Source organism: Panthera uncia (assembly GCF_023721935.1).
Source record: "Panthera uncia isolate 11264 chromosome A3 unlocalized genomic scaffold, Puncia_PCG_1.0 HiC_scaffold_12, whole genome shotgun sequence".
NCBI classification, from domain to species: Eukaryota; Metazoa; Chordata; class Mammalia; order Carnivora; family Felidae; genus Panthera; species Panthera uncia.
In genome coordinates, this window is record NW_026057579.1 from 2,623,789 (window position 1) to 2,646,542 (window position 22,754).

The 22,754-nt window shown below is 44.9% G+C and overlaps 3 gene segments (V, D, J or C); 1 reads left to right on the plus strand and 2 right to left on the minus strand.

Annotated features, from left to right (window-relative positions):
* Nucleotides 1-22,754, minus strand: part of LOC125937422 (Ig kappa chain V-III region MOPC 321-like) — a 98,893-nt gene that overhangs the window by 18,003 nt on the left and 58,136 nt on the right.
* On the plus strand, nt 1,480-2,270 carry LOC125937423 (immunoglobulin kappa variable 4-1-like). The segment is given in 2 exon segments: nt 1,480-1,573; nt 1,777-2,270. Coding segments are annotated over 2 exon segments (528 nt in total).
* LOC125937426 (Ig kappa chain V region 3381-like) lies at nt 16,719-17,399 on the minus strand. The segment is given in 2 exon segments: nt 16,719-17,096; nt 17,319-17,399. Coding segments are annotated over 2 exon segments (372 nt in total).

A 22,754-nucleotide genomic window follows, 5' to 3' on the forward strand; every position in this document is an offset into this window, starting at 1 on the left:
AACAGGCAACCCTGAGCTGACTTCTCAAACCATTGGATGGAACTAAATTTTTTTTCTTGTCTTTTCTCTTTTCTTTTCTTTTTTTTTTCTTTTCTCTTTTTCCTTTCCTTTCCTTTCCTTTCCTTTCCTTTCCTTTTCTTTCCTTTCCTTTTCAATGTTTATTTATTTTTGAAAGAGAGACAGAGACAGAGAGACAGAGAGACAGAGAGTGTGAACGTGGTAGGGGCAGAGAGGGAGGAGGAGAGAGGATCCAAAGCAGGCTCTGTGCTGACAGCAGCAAGCCCACTGTGGGGCTGGAGACAGATACGGGGCTGGAACTCATGAACTGCAGCATCATGATCTGAGGCCAAAGTCAGATGCTCAACTGACTGAGCCACCCAGGCACCCTGGAACTAAATTTTCTTGAAAGAACCTAGATTTAATTAATTCGCCAATTTAACGCAAAATGGAAATATTGAATTGAAAAAATAGAATAACTAAAATTCAGGATTCAGACTTCCCTTAGCTCAAATTAGGGTCCTGCTTTTCTCCTTAAGTGAGTAAGTTCTGGTCCTGTCTTCCCATCTCTCTGGCCCTTTGTACAGCCCCAAAACCGAGCTCAGGGGTTTGTGGCATCCTTACATATCTGCAGGATAAAAATGGCTTTAGAGTCCCAATATCTTTGGTCAGAGATTTTATAAAAAGTTGGGCCCAAAGTTCTCCATTTCCTTCTTGTGCCTTCCATTCCTTTCTCCCTCCCTCCCTTCCTTCCTCCCTCTCTCCCTGCCTCCCTTCCTCCGTTCTTCCCTCCCTCCCTCCCTCCCTCCCTCCCTCCCTTTCTTCCTTCCTTCCTCTCTTCCTCCCTCTCTCCTTCCTTCCTTCCTTCCTTCCTTCCTTCCTTCCTTCCTTCGTTTCCCAGCATATTTTATAATTTTACCAGGATTATTGATATGAAGAGCCTAGCTCATCATTTCTGGAAACTCAACCCATTTAAAAACATTCTTGAATTAAAAATAGAAGCTCGGGGCGCCTGGGTGGCTCAGTTGGTTTGGCGTTTGGCTTCGGCTCAGGTCATGATCTTGCGGTTCACTAGTTCAAGCCCCACTTCGGGCTCTGTGCTGACAGCTCAGAGCCTGGAACCTGCTTTGGATTCTGTGTCTCCCTCTCTCTCTGACCCTCCCCAGCTCACACTCTGTCTCTCCCTTTCTCTCAAAAATAAATAAACATTAAAATTTAAAAAATAAAATAAAATAGAAACTCATCATTAGATCTTGTAGCAGTTTGTCATTTTAGAACTTCTGAGTTGTTCTAGGAGCTTCTAAGTTGACTTCTGTGTTTCTAGTCCTACAACTATATTTTTGGTGGTATTTTTGGCTCTTTAGATTTACATTGGATACTTTCATAACCCACTGCTCATGCAGTTTGCTTCTTTACTCACCAGCTGCTTTGCATAGGCCCCTCCAGGCCCAGACCAGCTGCTCAGGTTTGATAAAAGGGGCCTTTGCCATGTGAGCTAAGCTGCATCGGGCAGGCAGGGACAGCAAGATGGTGGCCCAGAGGCAGGTCCTCATATCCTTGTTGCTGTGGGTCTCAGGTGAGAAACTTAAAATTTGCCACAATCCTTTTGGAGTAGTATCGGTTAGAGTTAAAAACATTTTTTTAAGGTATAATGAGAAATACCGGCGATTTCCAAAATAGACCCAATTATGCACTGACAGGTACAACGCTTTTCAGACGACGTATTTCGGTGTCATGATAAAGTGCGTATGTATCATCATTATCTACTTGTGCTTGCAGGTGCCCGTGGGGCGATCACGATGACCCAGTCTCCGGGCTCCCTGGCTGGGTCTCCAGGTCAGCAGGTCACCATGAACTGCAGGGCCAGTCAGAGTGTTAGCAGCTACTTAGCCTGGTACCAGCAGAAACCAGGGCAGCGTCCTAAGCTGCTCATCTACTCAGCTTCCACCCGGGCATCTGGAGTCCCCGACCGATTCAGTGGCAGTGGGTCTGGGACGGATTTCACCCTCACCATCAGCAACCTCCAGGCTGAAGACGTGGCGAGTTACCACTGTCAGCAGTATTATAGCTCTCCTCCCACGGTGCTTCAGCCTCGCACACAAACCTCTTCTCCTGGGGCCGAGGGTCAGGGAGGCTTGGCTGCACCTGCTGCTTCCTCCCTGCTCGGCCCTGAACATGCACATTCCTGTATCTGCCTGAGAAGCCACCTCTCCCGACTTATTCCTTGGAGGGTTGTTCAGGGCCCAGGGGAAAATTAAGGGGGTTGGCTTTTTTCTGGATCCCTTTTGGTGGGAGATTAGTGAAGACAAATGCTGTAAAGATGTCTCAGAGAAGCTGTCAGGAGTTTTTGTGTCGCAGGAACCTGTGCATTTCCCACAGACGGACGGCATAATTGACCCAGTAAGGTTGTCTCTACCCTTTGGGGAAGGGTCCGGTGGATTTTACACCCTGATGGATGAATTCTCTCTTCCCTGTGCCTCCTTGACTCTGGAACATTTCTCTTTTATTTCCTTATTCTCTTGGTCTCCTTTCTTCACCCGCAATCAGGACCTTCCAACTCAGGACCTTCCCAATATTAAACCTTTGACCTCTCCTATTCAGAACCTCCTACGTGGAAGGTAGCATCCCTCTCTCACTTTTTCCTTCCGTGGACCCTATTTTCCAGCTTTCCTGAGCAATGGCCCTGACGTTTGTTTCTGCTGTCTCCTTCCGTACCTCCCTTCTCTCTCCTCTCCATTTCTTCCAGGTGTGCTCTTTCTCACAAAGGCAATTCTCTAATTCTTTCACCCCGTCACTCTAGAAATATGAGCTAGTGTTCCTCAGCACCTCGTTCTCGTCATTTGTCACCTCTTTCTTTAAAGTCGTCCCTTAGGCATTCAGGTCGAACCTTGTGACTGAAGGAAATCATGGCTCTAAGTGTTGCATAACCCGAGTCCCTTGGAAAACATTTAATTGACATGCCCATTTCATTGTAAAAACAGAAAAAATCCCAAGCCTTTTAAGTATGATTTCTTTACCTCCTTCTGAGATACATGGGTTCAGGAAAAGACCACAACAAACCTGATCAGGGTGCTCTGAACACCCTTACCTACAGAACAGCTTCTCATAATGATTAGAAATATTGTTAAAGTACCCATATTAAGGAATCCATATAATTCATTCCAGATGTGTTTTCTTTAAAAAAAAAAATTTTTTTTTAATGTTTGTTTTTGGGGGAGAATCAGAGTGTGAATGAGGGAGGGGCAGAGAGAGAGAGGGAGACACAGAATCCGAAGCAGGCTCCGGGCTCTGAGCTGTCAGCACGGAACCCGACCTGGGGCTCGAACACAAGAACTATGAGATCATGATCTGAGCTGAAGTCAGACACTTAACCAACTGAGCCCCCCAGGTCCGCCCCCCCCCAGGTATGTTTTCTGAGTGCTTACTATGTATCAAGAGCAGAGATATTTGCTTTCACCCCAGCCAGGGGAGACAGACAATAAATAACCTGCATCAGTGAATACTTACTATGTTGTTTTGGAAGTGCTGTAAAGAAAAATGAAGGGGATCAAAGCTTGCTGGGGTAAGAGTGAGTAGAAATTTAAAATCAGATGATGTATCGGTTAGCTATTCTCGTGTAATAAATCACCCCCAAAATGTAGTGACTTAAAATGGTAGCATTTTTATTGCCATGTTTACTGGTTGGCTGAGTAGTTCTGTTGCTATGGGCCAGGCCTGATTGATCCTGATAGGTCTTGGCTGGCTTGCTCGTGTGTTTAAAGTTAGCTGACAGGTCAACTAGGTGCTCCGGTTATAGAAAGGCTCACATTTCTTTCCTGTCTTTCACATTGCCGTGGTTGGCTATCAGCTGGGGCTGTCTGGGCGACTGGGCGTCATGTCTCTCATCATGCGGCAGATTAATCCCAACTTTCTGTGGCAGGTGGCAGGGTCTGAAGTGAGGAAGTAAAAGTACATGAGGCATCTTGATGCCTAACCTTAGTGCTGACACAATTCCCTGTCTGATGCATTCTAAAGATCGATACAGTTGATCCTGTTGAAGAAGAAGGTGAATAGACCCCAGCTCTTGATAGGAGGAGCTGCAAAGTTATACTGCAAAAAGCATGGGTAGAGGGAGGGGTAGAGAGTGGGGGATCTGTATTTGCAGTCAAATCTACTATAGACGGTCATAGAAGGCTGCACTGAGAAGGTGTGACTTAATCAATGTTTCAATGTGGTGAGGAAAGGAACCATCAGAATACTCCAGGCAGTAGAGTTGTAGTTGGTTCTAAGTAGAGGAAACAGCACATTTCCGAGGCAGGAATGTGATCAACATGTTGGGGAAGTAGAAGGAAACCAGTGTTGCCAAAGTGGAGTGTACAAGGGGGAGAGGAGTAGAAATGAGATCAAAGAAATCACAAGGAGGCCACCTGATACGGGTCTTTGTAGGCTCCTCTAAGGATTTGGCTTTTATTTTGAATGATGTGGTAAGTGGGAGAGTTTTGAATCGAGCAGGGCATAGTTTGGTACATAGTTTAACAGGATCTCTCTGGGAGGCAAGACTGGAAAGATAACAGTTGGGAGGCCATTGAGATCTTCCAAGCTGGAGAGGATGACAGCTCGGGTCTGTGGCAGTGGCAGTGGAGGAGGTGAGAAGTGGTATATTTTGAAGACAGAGATAACAATATGCTGATGGTTTTGACAGGGAGTGTGAGAGAAAGAGAGCTCTCAGGGTGACTCCAGAGTTTTCCTCTGAGTACTAGTAGGAGGGCGTTGCCATCTGTTCCAATAGAGAAGACTGTGGGAGAGTGGATTTGGGGAAGGAGATCAGGAATTTGGTGTTGGACATTTTAAGTTTGAGATGCGTATTAGATCTCCACATGCAGCTGTCAAGTATCCATTGGATATACGAGTCTAGAGTTCAGGGAGAGAATCGGACCGGAGCTTGGAATATGATAAGCAATAGCGTGAGCGTTGCCTAGATCAGAGGCCCAGCAAGATGGTGCAATGCCCTGGAGTCCAGAGCAAAAGGCATATCAAGGAGGAAGGTGTTGTCAGTGTGTTAAATGCTGCTGATGGGTCTAGCGAGACGAGGACTGGCATGTGGTCATTGGACTTGGCAATATGGAGGTCACTGGGGACCTTGAGACGTTTCAATGAGATGGTGGAAGTAAGAACTTGAATGTAGAAAGCTCGAGAAAGAATGAGGGTAGAACATCTGGGGACGGTGGCTGTAGATAGCTCCGTCAGTGAGCTTTATAGTGAAGGAGAAGAGTGAAATAGACCATAACTGGAGGGAGATGTGATGTCAGAGAGGTTTTTTTTTTTTAATGTTTATTTATTTTTGAGACAGAGAGAGACAGAGCATGAGCAGGGAAGGGGCAGAGAGAGAGGGAGACACAGAATGTGAAGCAGGCTCCAGGCTCCGAGCTGTCAGCACAGAGCCTGATGCGGGGCTCGAACTCATGAACTGTGAGATCATGACCTGAGCCGAAGTCGGACGCTTAACCAACTGAGCCACCCAGGCGCCCCCCAGAGAGTTTTTTAAAAGATGTTCACGTACTGATGGGAATGATGCCAGAGAGGGGAGAACGCTGATGATTCAGGAAAGAAGGAGAAGTGCCAAGCAATTCAGTTGAGGAGGCAAGAGATGCGGGTTCTGAGGGAGTGGCCTCAGATGGGAGGGCTGTCTGCCTCCCCACAGTGCTGGGAAGAAAGGCGGAGTGTGGCAACACCCAAACCAGCGGGTCAGAAGATGGACGGGCAGCCCATGGATGTTCTCCTTGGATCCCCTCTCTTGACCTAGGAAATAGGAAATGGGGTATTTGGCTTTAAGATAGGATGGGGGAGGAGCTGTTAGGACTTGAAGAAAGAAGGAAAGACAAAGAGTGGAGACCGAATAGATCAGGGAAATGAGATATGATTGTGGGGCAGGATTAAGGGCCCTCAGGAAGTGATTGGTCATGAATCTGAAGTTGGCAGAAGTCAGAATTGCTGTGTGTTTTTCTCCAGCAGGCATGTGGGATTTTGTTGCACAAAGTGAAAGAATGGAAGGCTGAGGAAGTTCTTGTGTATAAGGGAGTCGTTATAAAGAAGGATCGTGGAATTTAAGCTGAGTAAAGAGGGAAATGAGAATATGAGGGGCATAGGGATAGAGAAAATGTAGAAAGGTCAATAGATATGTTAAAAGATAATTTTCAGAGAACAGTAAAATTATGACTCTCACGGAGATACAATATTAATGAACGCATGATAAATTATTTTACTCACATGATGAATGTGGAACTACGAAGATGTTCTCACTGGGTCAAAGGAAAAGTGGAGGCAAACTGGTTTTCCAAGGTGAGTTAAGAAGTCAATGAAATTACTACTAGACAGGACAGAATCATGCATCTATCAGTTACCAACAGTTTATAAAGAGTTGCAGGATAGCTCAAAGACAATGAATAGGGGTAGGATCTGATAACCCGGACAGGTACACTACAGACACGCCGAATTTTCCATGGAAAGACAACATATGTTTTCCTAGAGATGTCAGGTCTCAGTCTAATGAAAGCGAGAAATTATTGGCTATGGCCATGCCAGGTAGAGTTAGCTGCAGAGCTCTTAGAAGTGGGCAAGCCTGAGATGCTTAACATTTTAATGATGGAGAACCTGCTGTTGTTTTCTAACGATGTGTCTGAGGTGGGGCCATGAGAGTGAGTGATCAAGATTGGGTGGGGAAGAGCCAATTGGAGGAGAATCAGTCAAACAACTGAGAGAGCAGGATAATGGAAGGCTCATACACGAATGTATTGAAACCAGCAGGCACGTGACAGGGTCTATGAGCCAGGAACTAAAACACTGCAGAAGTGAAGACAGACTTTGGGCCTGGTGTTTGCGTGCACCAAGGAGTGATACTGGGTGACATAGTCTACCTATATTGATTTCAAAGACTGTGTTTTCACTTTTTAGGTAGGAGGTCTAGAAGTGACAAATGAAGGGGGCAATAGGAGCTCCTGAGACGTCTGCTGAGGAAGCACAAAAGCTGAGGGAGCTTTTAGAAGAGACCGAGGCTACGGGGCATGTCAGCGGTTCAGAGGGTGTGAGTTGGGAGAAGGTTTTAAAGCATCAAGTCCTGGTGGCTCAGTTGGTTAAGTGTCCAACTCTTGATCTTGGCTCAGGTCATGATCTCACGGCTCATGAGATCGAGCCCCATGTCAGGCTCCGTGCTGACAGCGTGGAACCTGCTAGGCATTCTCTCTCCCACTCTCCCTCTCTCCCACTTTTGAGCACATACTCGGTCTCTCTAAATAAATAAATAAATAAATAAATAAATAAATAAATAAAACAAACAAAAAACCAACAACCACTCTTCTTCAGGAGCACAAGGACCTGCCCCGAGGGAACTCTCCACTTGGGGACGTTCTTTCACCTGGAATGCAGGAGCAGGGGCCCGAGGGTCTGGGATGGTGGCACCACCTTGCTACCTCTCACCCTCCCCAGGCTGCTCAGACCCTGTCCCTGGAAAAGACCCATTTATCAGCATCTGGCTACAGGGCCGGACCTGTGGCAGAGGCACAAATCCCCACAGAGGATGAAGGTAGAGAGGTAGAGCTACCAGAGTCAAGGCTTGTGGTGGCCCCTGTGCTGCTGCCTTCCAGCCCCTCCCCTGGGCTGCCTGCCCTCGCCTGGCCCAACCCCTGACAGATGACAAACAACTAGAATTATGGGTTAGGATATGATGAATCACGTGTGGTTGAGCCCGCTCCTGTTTGGGGGAAGGTACTTGGGAGGGCATCTTGCAGAAGACAAAGAATTAGCCCATGGGAGAGAAAGCGTTTAGGTGGTAAGGTAAAGCCTGTCCTCTTGACCTGTGAGCTTGAGTTCACATGGGTTTTTCTTCTGTGCTTGGTCCCAGTGCCTGTACATGACACATTAATGTTAGATCCAGGGTGAACGGGAAGTTGGGGTCTGGTTGTTCTCCACTCTGAGTAGGAGTGACCCGTCCACCTGTGAGGGCTTGGGGGGGACATGACATTGGTTTTCAGGACTGAGCAACTGGAGAGTCCCAGTCTTACCCAACGGAGGCAAGTTCACTGATTAGTGTAGGTCTCTAGCCTTCACCAAGCTTCCATGCTCACCCCTCCCACCCTTCCAGGTCCTCATGACATTTCAGCACTTGGTTTCAAGGCCATCTACTCAGTGGAGCAGACTTCCCCTCCCCATCTGAATGAGGCCCCCTGTTTCCATCTTTTATAATCCCACAGCTTCCTCTTCCTGATAATAATCACAACTTGAAATACATCATTGTGCTTATATGAAGTTTTAATTGTAGGGATTAAGAGAAACAACTTCTGTCCTAACGTTAAGACAGCCCCAGGTCACTCCCACACAGGGTTTCTCAGACAGACTAGAAGACAGAGATTCAGGAAACTGGTCACAGAGTCCCTTGGGACATGCTTGAGCTCCACTTGGAAATTTCTGGTGACCCGAGGTCCCACAGGGTGCTGTGAGAGCAGGTGTCCCCCTTGAGCACAACCTCAAGGTCTTCTGAGCTGATTTGCATGTTGTGTCAGTAGACAAAGCTCCAGGCTGCTCTTGACATCCTTAAAGGCAGAGCTGGTCAGGGCCCTTGAGGAGCAGCGTCTAGTCCAGCTGTCAGAGACAGGGTCCGGGGCTCCCCTGATCTTCATCCTGCAGTTCTGGGTTCCAGGTGAGAAGGGGCACACGGAGAAATGTTGGGCAAACTTACTGTGGCCATGATGCTTTTGGTGTCTTTGGGCTCCTGCTGGCTAGAGCATGAAAGCTGCATACACACACACACACACACACACACACACACACACACACACACTACATCTTCCTTATCCATTCATCTATCAATGGACATTTAGTTTTTTTGCCTATCTTGGCTATTGTAAATAATGCTGCAGTAAACATAAGGGTGTATATATCTTTTAAAATTAGTTTTTGTTTCTTTGGAATAAATAGAATTTATTTGTGGAATTATTGGACCATATGGTATTTGGATTTTTAATTTTTTTTTGAGGAAACTCCATATTGTTTTCCATAGTGGTTGTGCCCATTTGTATTCCCACCAACAGTGTTAGAGCATTAATTTGGGGGTAGATTATTTTTTTTAATTATTATTATTTTTTAATTATTTGTAATTAAATTCAAATGGGCGTAATTGGCTGCACAGCATCCTTCCCATTAAAGGAATATGATTGGGGGCAGGCAGAACACAGGTCCTGGATCTTTTGTGTTATTTGATTGGAATGATGTGTTCACCTATGAAGGAGTAATGAATGAAAACCAACGCCTCTTCTTCTTCTCCTATTATGAATGTCATATTGAAGTTATTTTTGGAATACTTGATTAAGTCCTAACACCTGTAGTAGCTGACAGAGTTAGACAGAAAATTATGATGTTACAAAATGTCCAGACTAACGAATTTCTTATAATATTATGTCTGGTTTATTTTTCATGCCTCCTTCTGAGATGATAAAATCCAGTGATAGCGAGTGGGGTAACATTCATGGACTATGGACCCTTTGGTTTGGTCTAATCAAGATCTGGCTGTCTGTCTCCAGTGTGTTCTTTAAGCATAAGACTAGAATACAAGTGTCCCCTCTGAGCATTTTTTTACTATCCTTGGTAATGAGGTGCAGTAGATTAGGTAGATAGGTAACTAGCTAGATGCTATTCTTTTTTGTTTTAATTTTTTAAAAACGTTTTTATTTTGATTTTTGTTAAAAAATTTTTTTAATGTTTTATTTACTTTTAAGACAGAGAGACAGAGCATGAGTGGGGAGGGGCAGAGAGAGAGGGAGACACAGATTCCGAAGCAGGCTCCAGGCTCTGAGCTGTCAGTAACCAACTGAGCCACCCAGGTGCCCCCAAAAATGTTTTTATTTTTGAGAGAGAGAGAGAGGACGAATGTGAGCAGGGGAGAGGCAGAAAGAGAGGGAGATACAGATCTGAAACAGACTCCGGGCTCTGAGCTGTCAGCACAGAGCCCAATGCAGGGCTCAAACTCACGGACCACAAGATCATGACCTGAGCCAAAGTCGGATGCTTGACCAACTGGGCCACCCAGGTGCCCCTAGCTGCTATTCGTATAATGCTACTGTAGTAACAGTGTGGGAGACCCAGGGGATGTCTGACAGATGCATACACTTGCCCACATAAACAGCCTCATCTGTGCTATCTACTTTAATAGCTACCTCTCATCAGAAACCACTGGTGGTTGTATATATGGTACAAGGCAGTGATTCAGTGAGGAGACAGCTTGCAGCCATGAACTAGATGAATCTATATAAAGAAACACTAACCAAGGTTTCCCATGCATTCCCCTGAGGTAGAAATGCATTTATGTGTCCCCTGTGTGAGCACATGTATACGGGAGCACAGACTCACAAAAATTGGTAGTTTTCTTTTGATCTAAATCCTTCATAATCCCCACCCTGACATGTGTATTTGTATATATGTATATAGATATATGTATAGTTTATATATATATACCACCTTTGAGATGAACCATACTATTTATTGGTCTTATTGATGTTAATTCCAGAAAGAGGAAGAGAGATTACTTTAGGCAAGAGAGGCTTAAGTCATTTCTAAAAACTGACAAACACCAACGTTTCTACTTACTCCTCAAGGGTAGAAATTAATATTTATGTCACCTTTATATTGTGTTGACTGCTGTTATCAATGAATATCTTCAGAAGAGGATGAGAAATTACTGTAGAAAAGAGCTGTCAGAGAAAATGAGATCCCAACTTGGGTTTTTTGGTTTCTGCTCTTTAAAAAAAAAAAAAAAAAGAAAACTTTTTTTTTTTTTTTTTTTTTTTTTTTGGAAAGTTTTATTAAAATTTTTTTAATGTTTATTTATTTTTGAGAGAGAGAGAGAGAGAGAGAGAGAGAGAGAATGAGCAGGGGAGGGGCAGAGAGAGAGGGAAACACAGAATCCAAAGCAGGCTCTAGGCTCTGAGCTGCTAGCACAGAGCCCAACGTGGGGCTTGAACTGGTGAACCATGAGATCATGACCTGAGCTAAAGTTGGTCGCTCATCAGACTGAGCCACCCAGGTGCCCCAAGTTTCATTTATTTTGAGAGAGAGAGCATGTGCAGGAGCATGCGAGTGGGGGAGGGGCAGAGAGAGAGAGAGAGAGAGAGAGAGAGAGAGAATGAATGGGAATCCCAAGCAGGCTCCATACTGTCAGTGCAAAGCCCGATGCAGGGCTCGAACTCACAAATCGTGAGATCGTCCCTCGTGAGATCATCCCTCTACCGTTGGCCTCCAGGATTTCAGCCCCGTTGAATGGTGGTTAATTTAGGAATGTGCTTTTACTTTGGAGCTTATTATGGAGCATATCATTACTGGGTACAATGGCTCTTGCTGGCCTTCAGCACACCACAAACATAAACGAAATCATCATTATTATCTAACGAGTTCCTTCCTGGGCAATATTGTTGCCGCCACTGCTTTCCTTGTTTGGTGGTTATGAACTACTAAGCCGAGTACTCAGTAAACAGTCTCAGAGTCGGGTGTAACTTCAGCAGTATAAAGTCCAGCGGTAAACGCAATCTTCCCTCTCTCTCGAAGCACATTCACACTCAGCCACACGCTCATTTAAACTCTTCCCTAACTGGGGCGCCTGGGTGGCTCTGTCGGTTGAGCGTCCATGAGCTCCATGAGGAGCCATAAGCTTTACAGTCACACGCAAAGCTTTTCCTGGTAGTGGCCTGTAATGGTACGATAGCATGAAAGCCGCCATAGGCTGGGAATGATGGGGTCAACACATGGGTATTACTTTGGTGCTATTATTGCTTTCTCATCAGATCCAAGCAAAGTGCCTTTAAGCAACCGATCCTCGATGAAATAGCATTGTCCCCATGCTAGAGGGAGAAGGTACACAGATCTGTGGCTCCCAGGTACTCGGAGTTCACAAATTTAAGGTAATCTCTTTGATGTTTATGTATGTAGCCTTCAGGTTTGGAAAAGTATTTGGGATTTCAGATGAAATTTAGGCAGCGGCACAAAGGCGTTAAGCCCAAAGTCAGCAGATGACAGTATTCGGGAAGGATGTAGGGGATAGCTGTTTAATCTTGGAATTATGGAACTGAACTGTTTCCAAAAGGAACAAAGATCTAAGAAATAATAATAATTGACATTCTAGTGGTCATCATAGCAAGAGCAAACCAGGAGAGAGAGAGAGAGGGGGGGGGGGTAAGGGGCAGAGAGAGAGAGGGAGACAGAAGGTCTGAAGGAGGCTCTGCACTGACAGCAGAGAGTGCAATGAGGGGCTCAAACTCACCAACTATGAGATCATGACCTGAGCAGAAGCTGGACGCTCAACCGACTGGCAACCCAGGCGCCCGTTAGGGAAGAGTTTAAATGAGCGTGTGGATAAGTGTGAGTGTGCTTAGAGAGAGAGGGAAGATTGCATTCACTGCTGCAATTCGGAACCTAACCTGGATCCATTGGTGCCTTTGACTTTTTGCGGGGTGGAAACGATAGGTGTGGCAGAAGACAGGGACACAGCCACGTGAATTTGTCTCTGCTTCAACATGAGATCATCGGCTCAGCTGGACAATGTCGTGGAAATAGTAATAGTCTCTCCCTTATCAAGTGTGTCAGGTCCAGCCTGGCAAACAGAGGAAGGAGGCGAATGTGCATTCGCATACCAGAACTTTGCAGGTACCAATGGGTCACAGAGTTCCACATACTGAACATTCTCACTGGCAGCCAAGGCTGTCCCACTGATGGCTTCGGAGGTTTTTGTAACAGAGTATATCACCGTGAGAGGTGCGTGATCATCTCGTTGACAGAAATAATATGCAGCATCTTCAGATTTCACCTTATCAGCTCTCAGGATAAGTCTGTTCTATACCCACTGCCACTGAACCAGGATGAAATCCCAGAGATAAGAGTGGAAACACATTTAAGAATAAGTGTAGGAGCTTGTCCTGGTTTGTGTTGATGCCCGTGTACATCATCATCAATGTTTTGGCTCGGCCGGCTTTGCCGTTGATGGTGACTCTGTTTCCTGGAGCCATTGACAAATGTGGGAGACCACGGGGCACCTGGGTGGCTCAGTCAGTTAAGCGTCTGATTCTTGATTTCGGCTCAGGTCGATTGAGCCCTGTGTCCAGCTCCATGCTGAGCATGAAGCCTGCTTGGGATATTCTCTCTCTCTCTCTCTCTCTCTCTCTCTCTCTCTCTTTCTGCCCTCCCCCCCCCACTTGTGCTCTCTCTCTCTTTCAAAAATAAACAAACAAACTAACTACAAAAAGTTGTTGGAGACTGTGTGAGTATTGTGTCTGCCCTGATGTCCGTTTAGGGAAGAAAATAAGAAAGATACACTGAAAGCATCATGCTTTGAGAAAATGACAAAGATCAGTTTCTTTCTTTTTTTTTAATTTTTTTTTTTTTTTTGAGAGAGAGAGAGTGCATGAATGGGGGAGAAGGGCAGAGGGAGGGAGAGAGAGAGAGAGACAGAGAGGAAGAAAAAGAGAAAGAGAAAAAGAGAAAGGGAGGAGAATCCCAAGCAGCCTTCATGCTCAGCCTGGAGCTGGACAGGGGCTCAATCCCACAACTTAGAATCATGACCTGACCTGAGATCAAGAGTTGGACACTCAACCATCAGAGCAACCCAGGCACCCCAGGCAAATCAGTTTCTTATGAAGATGTAATATTTTTTATAATTTTTAAAATGTTTTTACTTAATTTTGAGAGAGAGAGACAGAGTGCGAGCAGGAGAGGGGCAGGGAGGGAGGGAGACAATCCGAAACAGGCTCCAGGCTCCGAGCTGTCAGCACAGAGCCCGATGCAGGGCCCAAGCTCATGGACCGTGAGACTATGACCTGAGCCGAAGTCAACACTTAACCAACTGAGCCATCCAGGTGTCCCTCTGATAACCAACTGGCTTTTATGAAAATTCATATTGACACTTAAATATTAGACAAACTTGGAGACCTTACATGGCCGGGAAAATGTGGGTATTTTCCTTTCTCTAGTTCACATTTGCTTTGAGGAAATTGTCCTGAGTTCCTCTCAGAAAATATTGAAGCAAATGTTCTCCAAACATCTGTGGCTAAATTTCAGGGTTGTTTCTCAAGACGATGCGGGCTCAGCTTCAAGCAGTGCTCTGTGGCACATGAACTGGCTTAGATCCAGGGACTGAGTCAGAAGATGTGAGTGCGGGCTTCAGCTCACCTGACCTAGAGTTTTCCAGTCATATGCATGAAATTCTCCAAGGGTCTACACATCAATTTAATCCCCAATAACCCATGGTCGATTAGTCACTGCTACAGATCCCTATTTCTGACATCAGTCGGCACCTGCTGTCCCTTTTGGTAATTATACACACGTTACCTGTGAAGGTTATCACTACAACCTGGCCTGTGCTGCTCCCTGATTCCATTTGTCACAGGGCGACAATGGGAAATCCATTCCCCATAGGAATCCCAAGATTCCCTGAGAAACCAACTCTGAGAGAGAGAGTTTAGACTGTTTATTAAAGAGTGTTCTTGAGATGAGCATCCCTGGAAAGGAGAGACAGGAAGCAGGATTGGACAGAGAGAAATTGAGCTGTGACGTAGTCTCGAGAAAAGCCACTGCCAACCCCATAGGGAGGTCTAGAGAGGCAGTGGCTCTACAGAATTGATTTGGATTGGCGTAAGAGGGCTGGGCCTTTGTACCCTTGCGTCGAGTAGTTATTGTCTTTCCTGGAAAAGAAGTGTAACCTTAGGCTAGGCTGTCTTCTTCAGCCAAGGTGATCTCCTCGGAGGGCGAACGATGGAGGGTGGCCTGCAGGAAGCCCTCACAGCACCTGCAGCAATCCTTTATCATGAAGGGGAATCTAAGCAGCTCACCACAGGCCCGCCTCTCTGTCCATTCCCATTAAATCAGTGAACACATGTCATTGGAGGCATCTCATGCCAATATCCCCTGGGTGAATGGACCAATGTCAATCCAGGCGTGCACAACTAAGAAATTATTATCATTTGTGGTTATATCCATAGGCACCGAGAGGTATGTTGGTGAGGATGAGCTACCTCCCCTCAATCTGATGACCAGAAAACAGTGCAAGCAAGTTTCAGACATTCTGAGCCACGCATGAAGCCGTTTACTAACAAGAGGGAGCAAAATAGACATCAGATCTGTTACACAGACCCACCTGCCTCCACACCAAATGGCAGGAGAAAGAAATGAAAAAAGATTAGGTCTCATTAGAGTTAATAATTGCTTTTCAAATGTATCATTAAGGAAGTAAATAGAGAAACCGTAAGATGGGAGAAGATATTCTCATGCACATTTCTGACAAAAGATTCATTTTCAGAATACAAAGTACTCTCCAAAAAAGACCCAACTATGTGTGTGTCTGACTAGAACAGGCACTGCCCAAGAAACAAACTATCTAAATAGCAACTCAGTAGTAAATATGGTAAGTTACTTACAATCATTAGTCATCAAGGAGATGCAAATTTTAACAATACTCCTTCAGGATCCACCAATATGGATATAATAAAAAGTCTGACAATAGCAACTATTGGGAAAGGATCTACAGCAAGTGGAAATGTTATACATGGTTGGTGGAGCGTAAAGATGTTCCCCCGTTTCAGAAAGTTGTTTCATAGTATCTACCAAAACCAACCTTAGGCTAACGCTGTGACTCAGCGCTTCCATGCCTAGGAACACACCCATGGGAAGTGAGTGCATAAATCCACCAGACTTTGAAAGAGTGTTCTTCACAACTGTGTTGATAACCCATTGAAATCTGAAACAATTCATTAATTGAAAAATGCAGCCATCGTGACGTATTCTTGCAACAACAAACTATTCTGCAGTGAGAAGGAACAAGTTACTGCCCCGCTAACAACATAGAGGAAGTTCAAAGAACGTGTTGGGGCCAACGAAGCAAGACACCAGAAAGGACGTACCTTACGATTCCATTTGTATGAAGTACAAGAACAGGGGAAGTCTGCTCTACACGGTTAGGAAACAGAAAGGTGGTGGTGGCCTCTGGTGGCGGGGGGGGGGGGAGGGGGGAACGAAGCATGGAATTGACCGGACGGAGCATGACGGAAGAGTGTGACGCTGGAGACCGTCTCTGTCTATCTGAGTCCTCGTGCGAGGGGGGATGCATATGGTCACGTTCATCCAGGTGTACGCTTTAAATTCACGTTATACACAGCAAATGCACTTTATTTTTTAAATGAATGAGTTCACCAATGAGTAGGCATTACAGACTCAAGGATCAGATTGTTTTTTCCATCTTCTTCCTTACAAGCACTGGTACCTGAGCCCTGAGCCCTGAGCCCTGAGCCCCTCTGATTTCTCATCTCTAGAGGATTATTGTGCGACTGATTCCTCGAGATGGGTAAGGCCTTAGTGCATCGTTGAACGCATAGCAGGTCTTCAAGACTTTGGCAAATGGCAATGGACTGTGTAGTTATTGCTGTTTAGTAGTGGTAGTAGCATTTTCTTGGATATAGGCTCCCCTCCAAGTTCTCAGAGTGGATCTCAGAGATGGGATTCAAAGACCATGGACCATGGACAAATTTCTTTGCAGGCTCCCCTAGAGATCTCAATATTAGATTAATTGAAGGTTTGAGGGTTTGGGGGTGTTAAGAAAGAAAGCTTTGGAAGGACAAAGTCCCTTGCAGGCCATCACCCTTGAGCCCCGCAAGCCCTTCCCCAGAGCACGCCCTGCCCCGACCAACAGACCGCAGGGCACAGTGCAGCTGCTGGAATCCCGACCACCTGACAACCGTCGCCGCAGGAGCAGCCCCAGCCCGGGAGGAGGGTTTATGCTCGGGGCTGCAGCACCGTGGGAGGAAGCGCATAACCCTGCTGGCAGTAATAAGCGGCGGTGTCATCAGCCTCGACTGTGCTGATTTTGAGGATGAATTCTGTGCCAGACTGAATCCCAGAGAAGCGGTCTGAGACTCCAGACTCTAGGTTATCGGCATCATAGATGATAAGCTTGGGAGGCTGGCCTGGTTTCTGCTGATACCAGCTTAAGTAATCCCTAACGCTCTCATTGGCCCTGCAGATGACGGACACGCTGTCTCTCAGGGACACAGAGAGATGGGTGGGAGACTGAGTCAACTCAGCGGTCCCGCCGGCAGCTGGCAAGGAAACAAAACACAAAGTCACGGTTGTTTACGAGATCCCACTCCATTCCCTCCCAGAAGGTTCTGGCGTCCTGGTCTCCTAAGCTGAGAGCACCTGGGTCTCTGCGGGGAGGGGAGATCCCGGGTCAGAGATCCACGGAGCCCTGGGGAGACCCCCGAGTCAGGAGGAGAGAACGGCCACCATCTCGGGGATGTCCCCTGCGCCGCCCTCCTCACCTAGGAGGCAGGCCAGCAGAAGGCAGAGGAGCTGGGTCAGGACCCCCATGTTCAATCCAGGGCCTGCCTCAGGTTCTTTTTTTGCCCCGACTCACTGAGCAGCCTATTTATGGGGATCCTGAAGAGCAGAAATGTGGATTCTCTGGGGGAAACATGCAAATCAGTGAGGGGTTGGGCGGGTCTGGCTGCAGCCGCAGAACCAGGGCCCCTGTAGGGCCCAGTGCCAACTGGGGGTTCTCATCGGACGCAGGATTCACATCCAGTCCCAGAGGAGCTCCTCCAGCGTGTTTGTAAGAAGAAAGCATCTCTAATTTTTCTGATCCTCTTTTGTCCACAAGGTTTAAGAGTTTGTAACTGGAAGCGAGGGGGCACCTTCTTTTTTTTTTTTTTTTTTAATATAATTTCTTGTCAAGCTGGCTCACATACAACGTATATGGTGTGCTCTTGGTTTTGGGGGTAGATCCCCATGATTCATCGCTTAGACACAACACCCAGTGCACATCCATCACCCACTTTCAAGGATGCACCTTCCAAGAATGAGAAGAAAAGTTAGATGGCCATCTAAGTTTTAAGCTTTAATATGAATATATTAAAACCATCTTCTGGAGATGGGTGTGAAATACCAGTCTGGTTCAATACGTTCCCTAGAATAGATACTATGAGCTATGGGGGAAAAGAAGAAGGGAGACAGCTGACGTGTTTGGAGGAAGCCTGGGCTCTGCCCCTGGAGGCCTACACAGTGAAGCAGGCTCACAGCCTCCTAGCACCTATTTCCATGGACGCTATCATTCTTTAGTGTGGAGGTGAATTTATTTCGTATTATTACCTTTTTCTCATTTTGTGTATTAACTTTCTCTCTTTGCATAATCATGGCTGAGGTAATTGTGTCTTCTTTTTTGCCTGATACAGCTCCAGTGTTCTCATCCAGAGCACCTTCTCTTTATTTTCACAAATGAGTCCGTTTGAAAAGGTATATGCATTCTAACTCTTGCTATTCCTAGTATACTAAGAGACTTCGTAATTAAAAATTAGAAATATATGTGAAAGTTTATCAGCTAGCTTCCGATCATTTATCCATACGATTGAATTAGTTTTTTCTGTAACTCATTATTGTGTTCAATTACATTGACAAATCATCTGGGCTCACTGGAGCTCCAGGATCATCGTCCTGCTTAAACATACAATGCTTTGGAGATGCTCTTCTTTTTTTTTTTTTTAAAGTTTATTTATCTATTTTGAGAGAGAGAGTGAGTAGGGGAGGGGCAGAGAGAGCGTGAGAGAGAGAGCATCCCAAGCAGGCTCGGTGCTCGAACTCATGAACCAGGAGGTCATGACCTGAGCGGAAACCAAGAGTTGGGCCCTTAACCCACTGAGTCACCCAGACAAATTTCTTACAATACTGTGCCTGGTATACTCTTCCTTCTTCCTCTCCTGAGATGATAAAACTCATTGATAGCAGGTGGGGTAGTATCCTGGACTGTGGACCCTTTGGTTTGGTCTAATTAAGGCCTGGCTGTCCCTGGCGTCTTTTCTCGGCACAAGGCCTGAATACGAGTGTCCCCTCTGAGCGATTTTCACTTTCGCTGGCAAGAGGTGCCTGAATCTAAGGGAAGGCTGCCAGAAAGTATGTGATTCAGACAGCTCTATGCATCATTTCGAGTCACTATATGTGATAGAGGACCTAGGACCACCAACAATGAGAAAGCAGTGGTAGAAACAGAAAAAAGAGAACGATTACGAAACAATTATAGCCTACACTGTACCATTATTGTGCTCGTGAATGCCTGACAACCAGATCTCCAGAAAAATAAAATTCTGGTTTGTAGTATTTGCCAATTTCCATAAAAGTAGTCAAATATCTAACACACTTCTTTCAGCTCATGATAGAACAAGACTAAAACTATTAGGGAAGAGAAGATGTAAGCAACATTACCAACCAACTTGAAATAATTGCTAAAGAACGGTCTAGCACAAGTGGAAAAATGTGTATCCTGGTGTACAGTTCATGGACCATGCACCAAGATGAACCATTCCCTGTGCTGTAAAACCAGTCTAAGTAAACTTAAAAGTGTGGAGAGCAGACAGAAAATGTTCTTTGGCAACAAAATAATTAAGTTAGAAGCAGTTACAATAAATTATTCAGAAAATCCTCAAATATGAAGCAATACCTTTCTATATCACTTATGTGTAGAATCATAAATTGTAATAATGGTAAGTGAGTATTAGATGATACTAAGTATCACCAAATGATGAGAAAAGCACAGCATATGAAAATTTGTGGGATGTTGTTAAACAATACCTAGAAGGAAATTAATAGCATTAAATTCCTGTATTCAGAAACAGGAAATGTTTATTTACTTATACTTACTTATTTAATACTTTTACAGCATAAAGCATATAGTCAGTGATATTGTAATAGCATTGTATGGTGACAGCTGTGAGCATAGCATAATGTATAAACTTGTTGAATCAGTATGTTGTACACCTGAAATAGTATCACATTGTGCATCACGTATGCTCAAATAAAAAAGAGGAAACATTGAATATCAATGATCCAAACTTCTACCTTAAACATGCAAAGAGAAAGAAGTTCTGGTCCAAGACAGTGGTGTAGGAGGCTCCTGAACTCACCTTCTCCCAGGGACACCGGGAATCTACAGCTACACGTGGGACAACTCTCACTGCAAGAAATCCAGAAACGAGCGGAGGGACTCCTACACGTGGGGGTAAGCAGGAAACACCCAGATTGAAACAGGTGCACAAAGCTGGGACCCATTCTTGCCATAAACTCCACCCTCAATACAATAACATACGATCGGGAGGGAACTTGTAACTCCCTGCTTTTCCCTGAAGAGTGAAGAGTTTGGACCCAACATCTAGGTCCCCAATTTGTAAGACTTCTACCTGAGGAAACCCCCCTCCCCCACACACCACCAAAAACACTGTGATCTGGAAGCCAGCGGGGCTTGCAGGAGACCCACAAGACAACAGTAAACAAAGAAACCGATCTCAGGGCTCAGCACAGAGGGAGCAGGCAGAAACGCCCACCTGCCAGCTTTACCCTCAGAGAAGCCTGTTTTCATATCTTAAAAGCTGCTGCCTGAAGGTTAGGCTTTCTAATATAGAACACATCTAGGGGCTGACTGCATTCCTCACTGGAAATCAGGGAAACCCTTGATTGCACTGTCTTCCCATTCTCTCTCTGCCCAGCTCCAGGTGCCTGGGGTCTCTCTGGAAAGAGCCTCTGCACTTGTCTGGCGCCTCTGCTTATACAGCTGTCATTCAGGGGATGTGCTCCTTGATCTCCTGGCTCTGGTGGCCAGCGAGGACATACAGGACTGCCGCAAACAAAGACAAATAAATATTAGCAAAAATAATATTTGTGTGTTATAACTTGCAAAATAATACTGGGAATAAACTTGCAAATATTGCAATAAACCTGCAGTAAGTTTACAGATAAACTTGCAAAAATAATATTGGTGTGTTATAATTTTATAAATACAACAAATATGTACATATAATAGATGATAATACTTGATTAATGTGACATTTTGACTGGTTATAAGATTTTTCTGGATTGCTTTTCTGCAATTTCATTTATTATGGCATCAAAATTTGTACTTTTAGCAAATTCAATTTCCGTATATGATTGAAAATGACATGAGTCTTTCTTGGCAAATCCAAGACCACAAATGTCTTTTGATCATTTTTAATTCTGATAGGGAATATTTTTTGCTGTTGCAACTGTCACTTGAACTTTGAGGAATACTTTATAGTTTATGACAACATTACAATACATTTCTGATGAATCATTTTGAAATATAAATTTTAATATACCTAGACCTGATGATGCTTATAGAACCATGTTTAAAAATGATTTAGCTCTTCACACAAATAGTTTTGTGTAAATCTGAGTTTAATTAAAAATTTTTTTAATGTTTATTTATTTTGAGAGAGAGAGAGAGCAGGGGAGGGACAGAGAGAGAGGGAGAGAGGGAGATTCCCAAGCAGTCTCCAAAGGTCAGCACAGAGCCTGATGCAGGGCTCGATCTCCTGAACCCTGAGGTCATGACCTGAGCCCCAACCAAGAGTCGGAGGGTTAACCGAATGTGCCACCCCTATACATTTTCAACGGAATATACAATTCAGATTCATTTTCAGATAAGACCATGTCCTATAAAACTAATGCCATTGTCTATTGCATGAAACCTTTGTTGGCATTATAGTACCAAATTTGTTGCTTCAAAAATAATATTTAGGCTAAGTGGTCTTAACATGTTACCTTTTGGGAAAAAAATTTCGTATCATTTTGCATCCTTCCTGTGCTGTATGAAGTACATTCTCTGCTCTGCCTCTTTTAGGTTGTTTTGAATGCTCAGAACCCACTCTGAAATTCCAAGAACTCCATTTTTCTCTCGGAAAAAGGGAATTGAGACACAAATAAAAACTTCTAGGATTAGGTTCTTTTGTGTGTGCGCCCATGCGTGTGTGTGTGTGTGTAGTTGTTGTTTTACTGCAGTATAGTTGATACTCAAAGTTCTAGTGGTTTCTGGTGTACAACATAGAGATGTGACAAGTCCATATGCAACGCTAAGCTCACCACGAGTGTAGCTACTGTCTGTTTCCCTACACCGCTATTACGATATCAATGACCATATTCTCTGTGAACCTTATTCATCCCATGATTGGAAGCCTGTACCTTCCACTCCCATTCGGCCATTTTGCCCTTCCCTCCTGTCTCCTTCCCCTGTGGCAACGACCAGATTGTTCTCTGTATTCATGGGTCGGTTCTGCTTTTGTTTGGTTGGTTTTTGGGTTTTGTTTTTTAGATGTCACATATAAATGAAATCCCATGGTGTTTGTTAGTCTCTGTCTGGCTTATTTCACATCGCATAAAACCCTCGTGGTCCATCCATGCTGTCACAGACGGCAAGATTCCATTCTTCTTTGTTGCTTCGTAAAATCCCATTGTATACACAGACCGCATCTTGTTTATAGGATTAGGGGCGTATATGCGCTAGGAGTTTACAAAAGTCTATTTTGATGCTTGAACATCACATCCTTTTATTAATCATTCTCAGCCACGTTTGCTGTGGGGATAGTGTGTATGTAATGCTGTCTAAGGAACATAGTAAAAGAGGGGTTAGTGTAACTTGTAAAGTAGAAGTTCAGACAGTGGGAAAATAAAAATAATGCTGAACAATACCAAATATTATTGTATCCTAATATATCCAAATATGGCAAAATTTATTATCTCCAAAATGTATTCAACTTGTGTTGTCACCAATATGCCTCCATTGCTGACCCTTCAGTGACGAAATGTACTTGACCCAGGCACACAGCCGGGAGCGTCTGGACGGGGTGCAGGTCTGCTCTCCCTTTCGTCTTACTGCTCAGAAGGCACTGTGATCACCTCCGTTCCCGTGCGGGTCATGC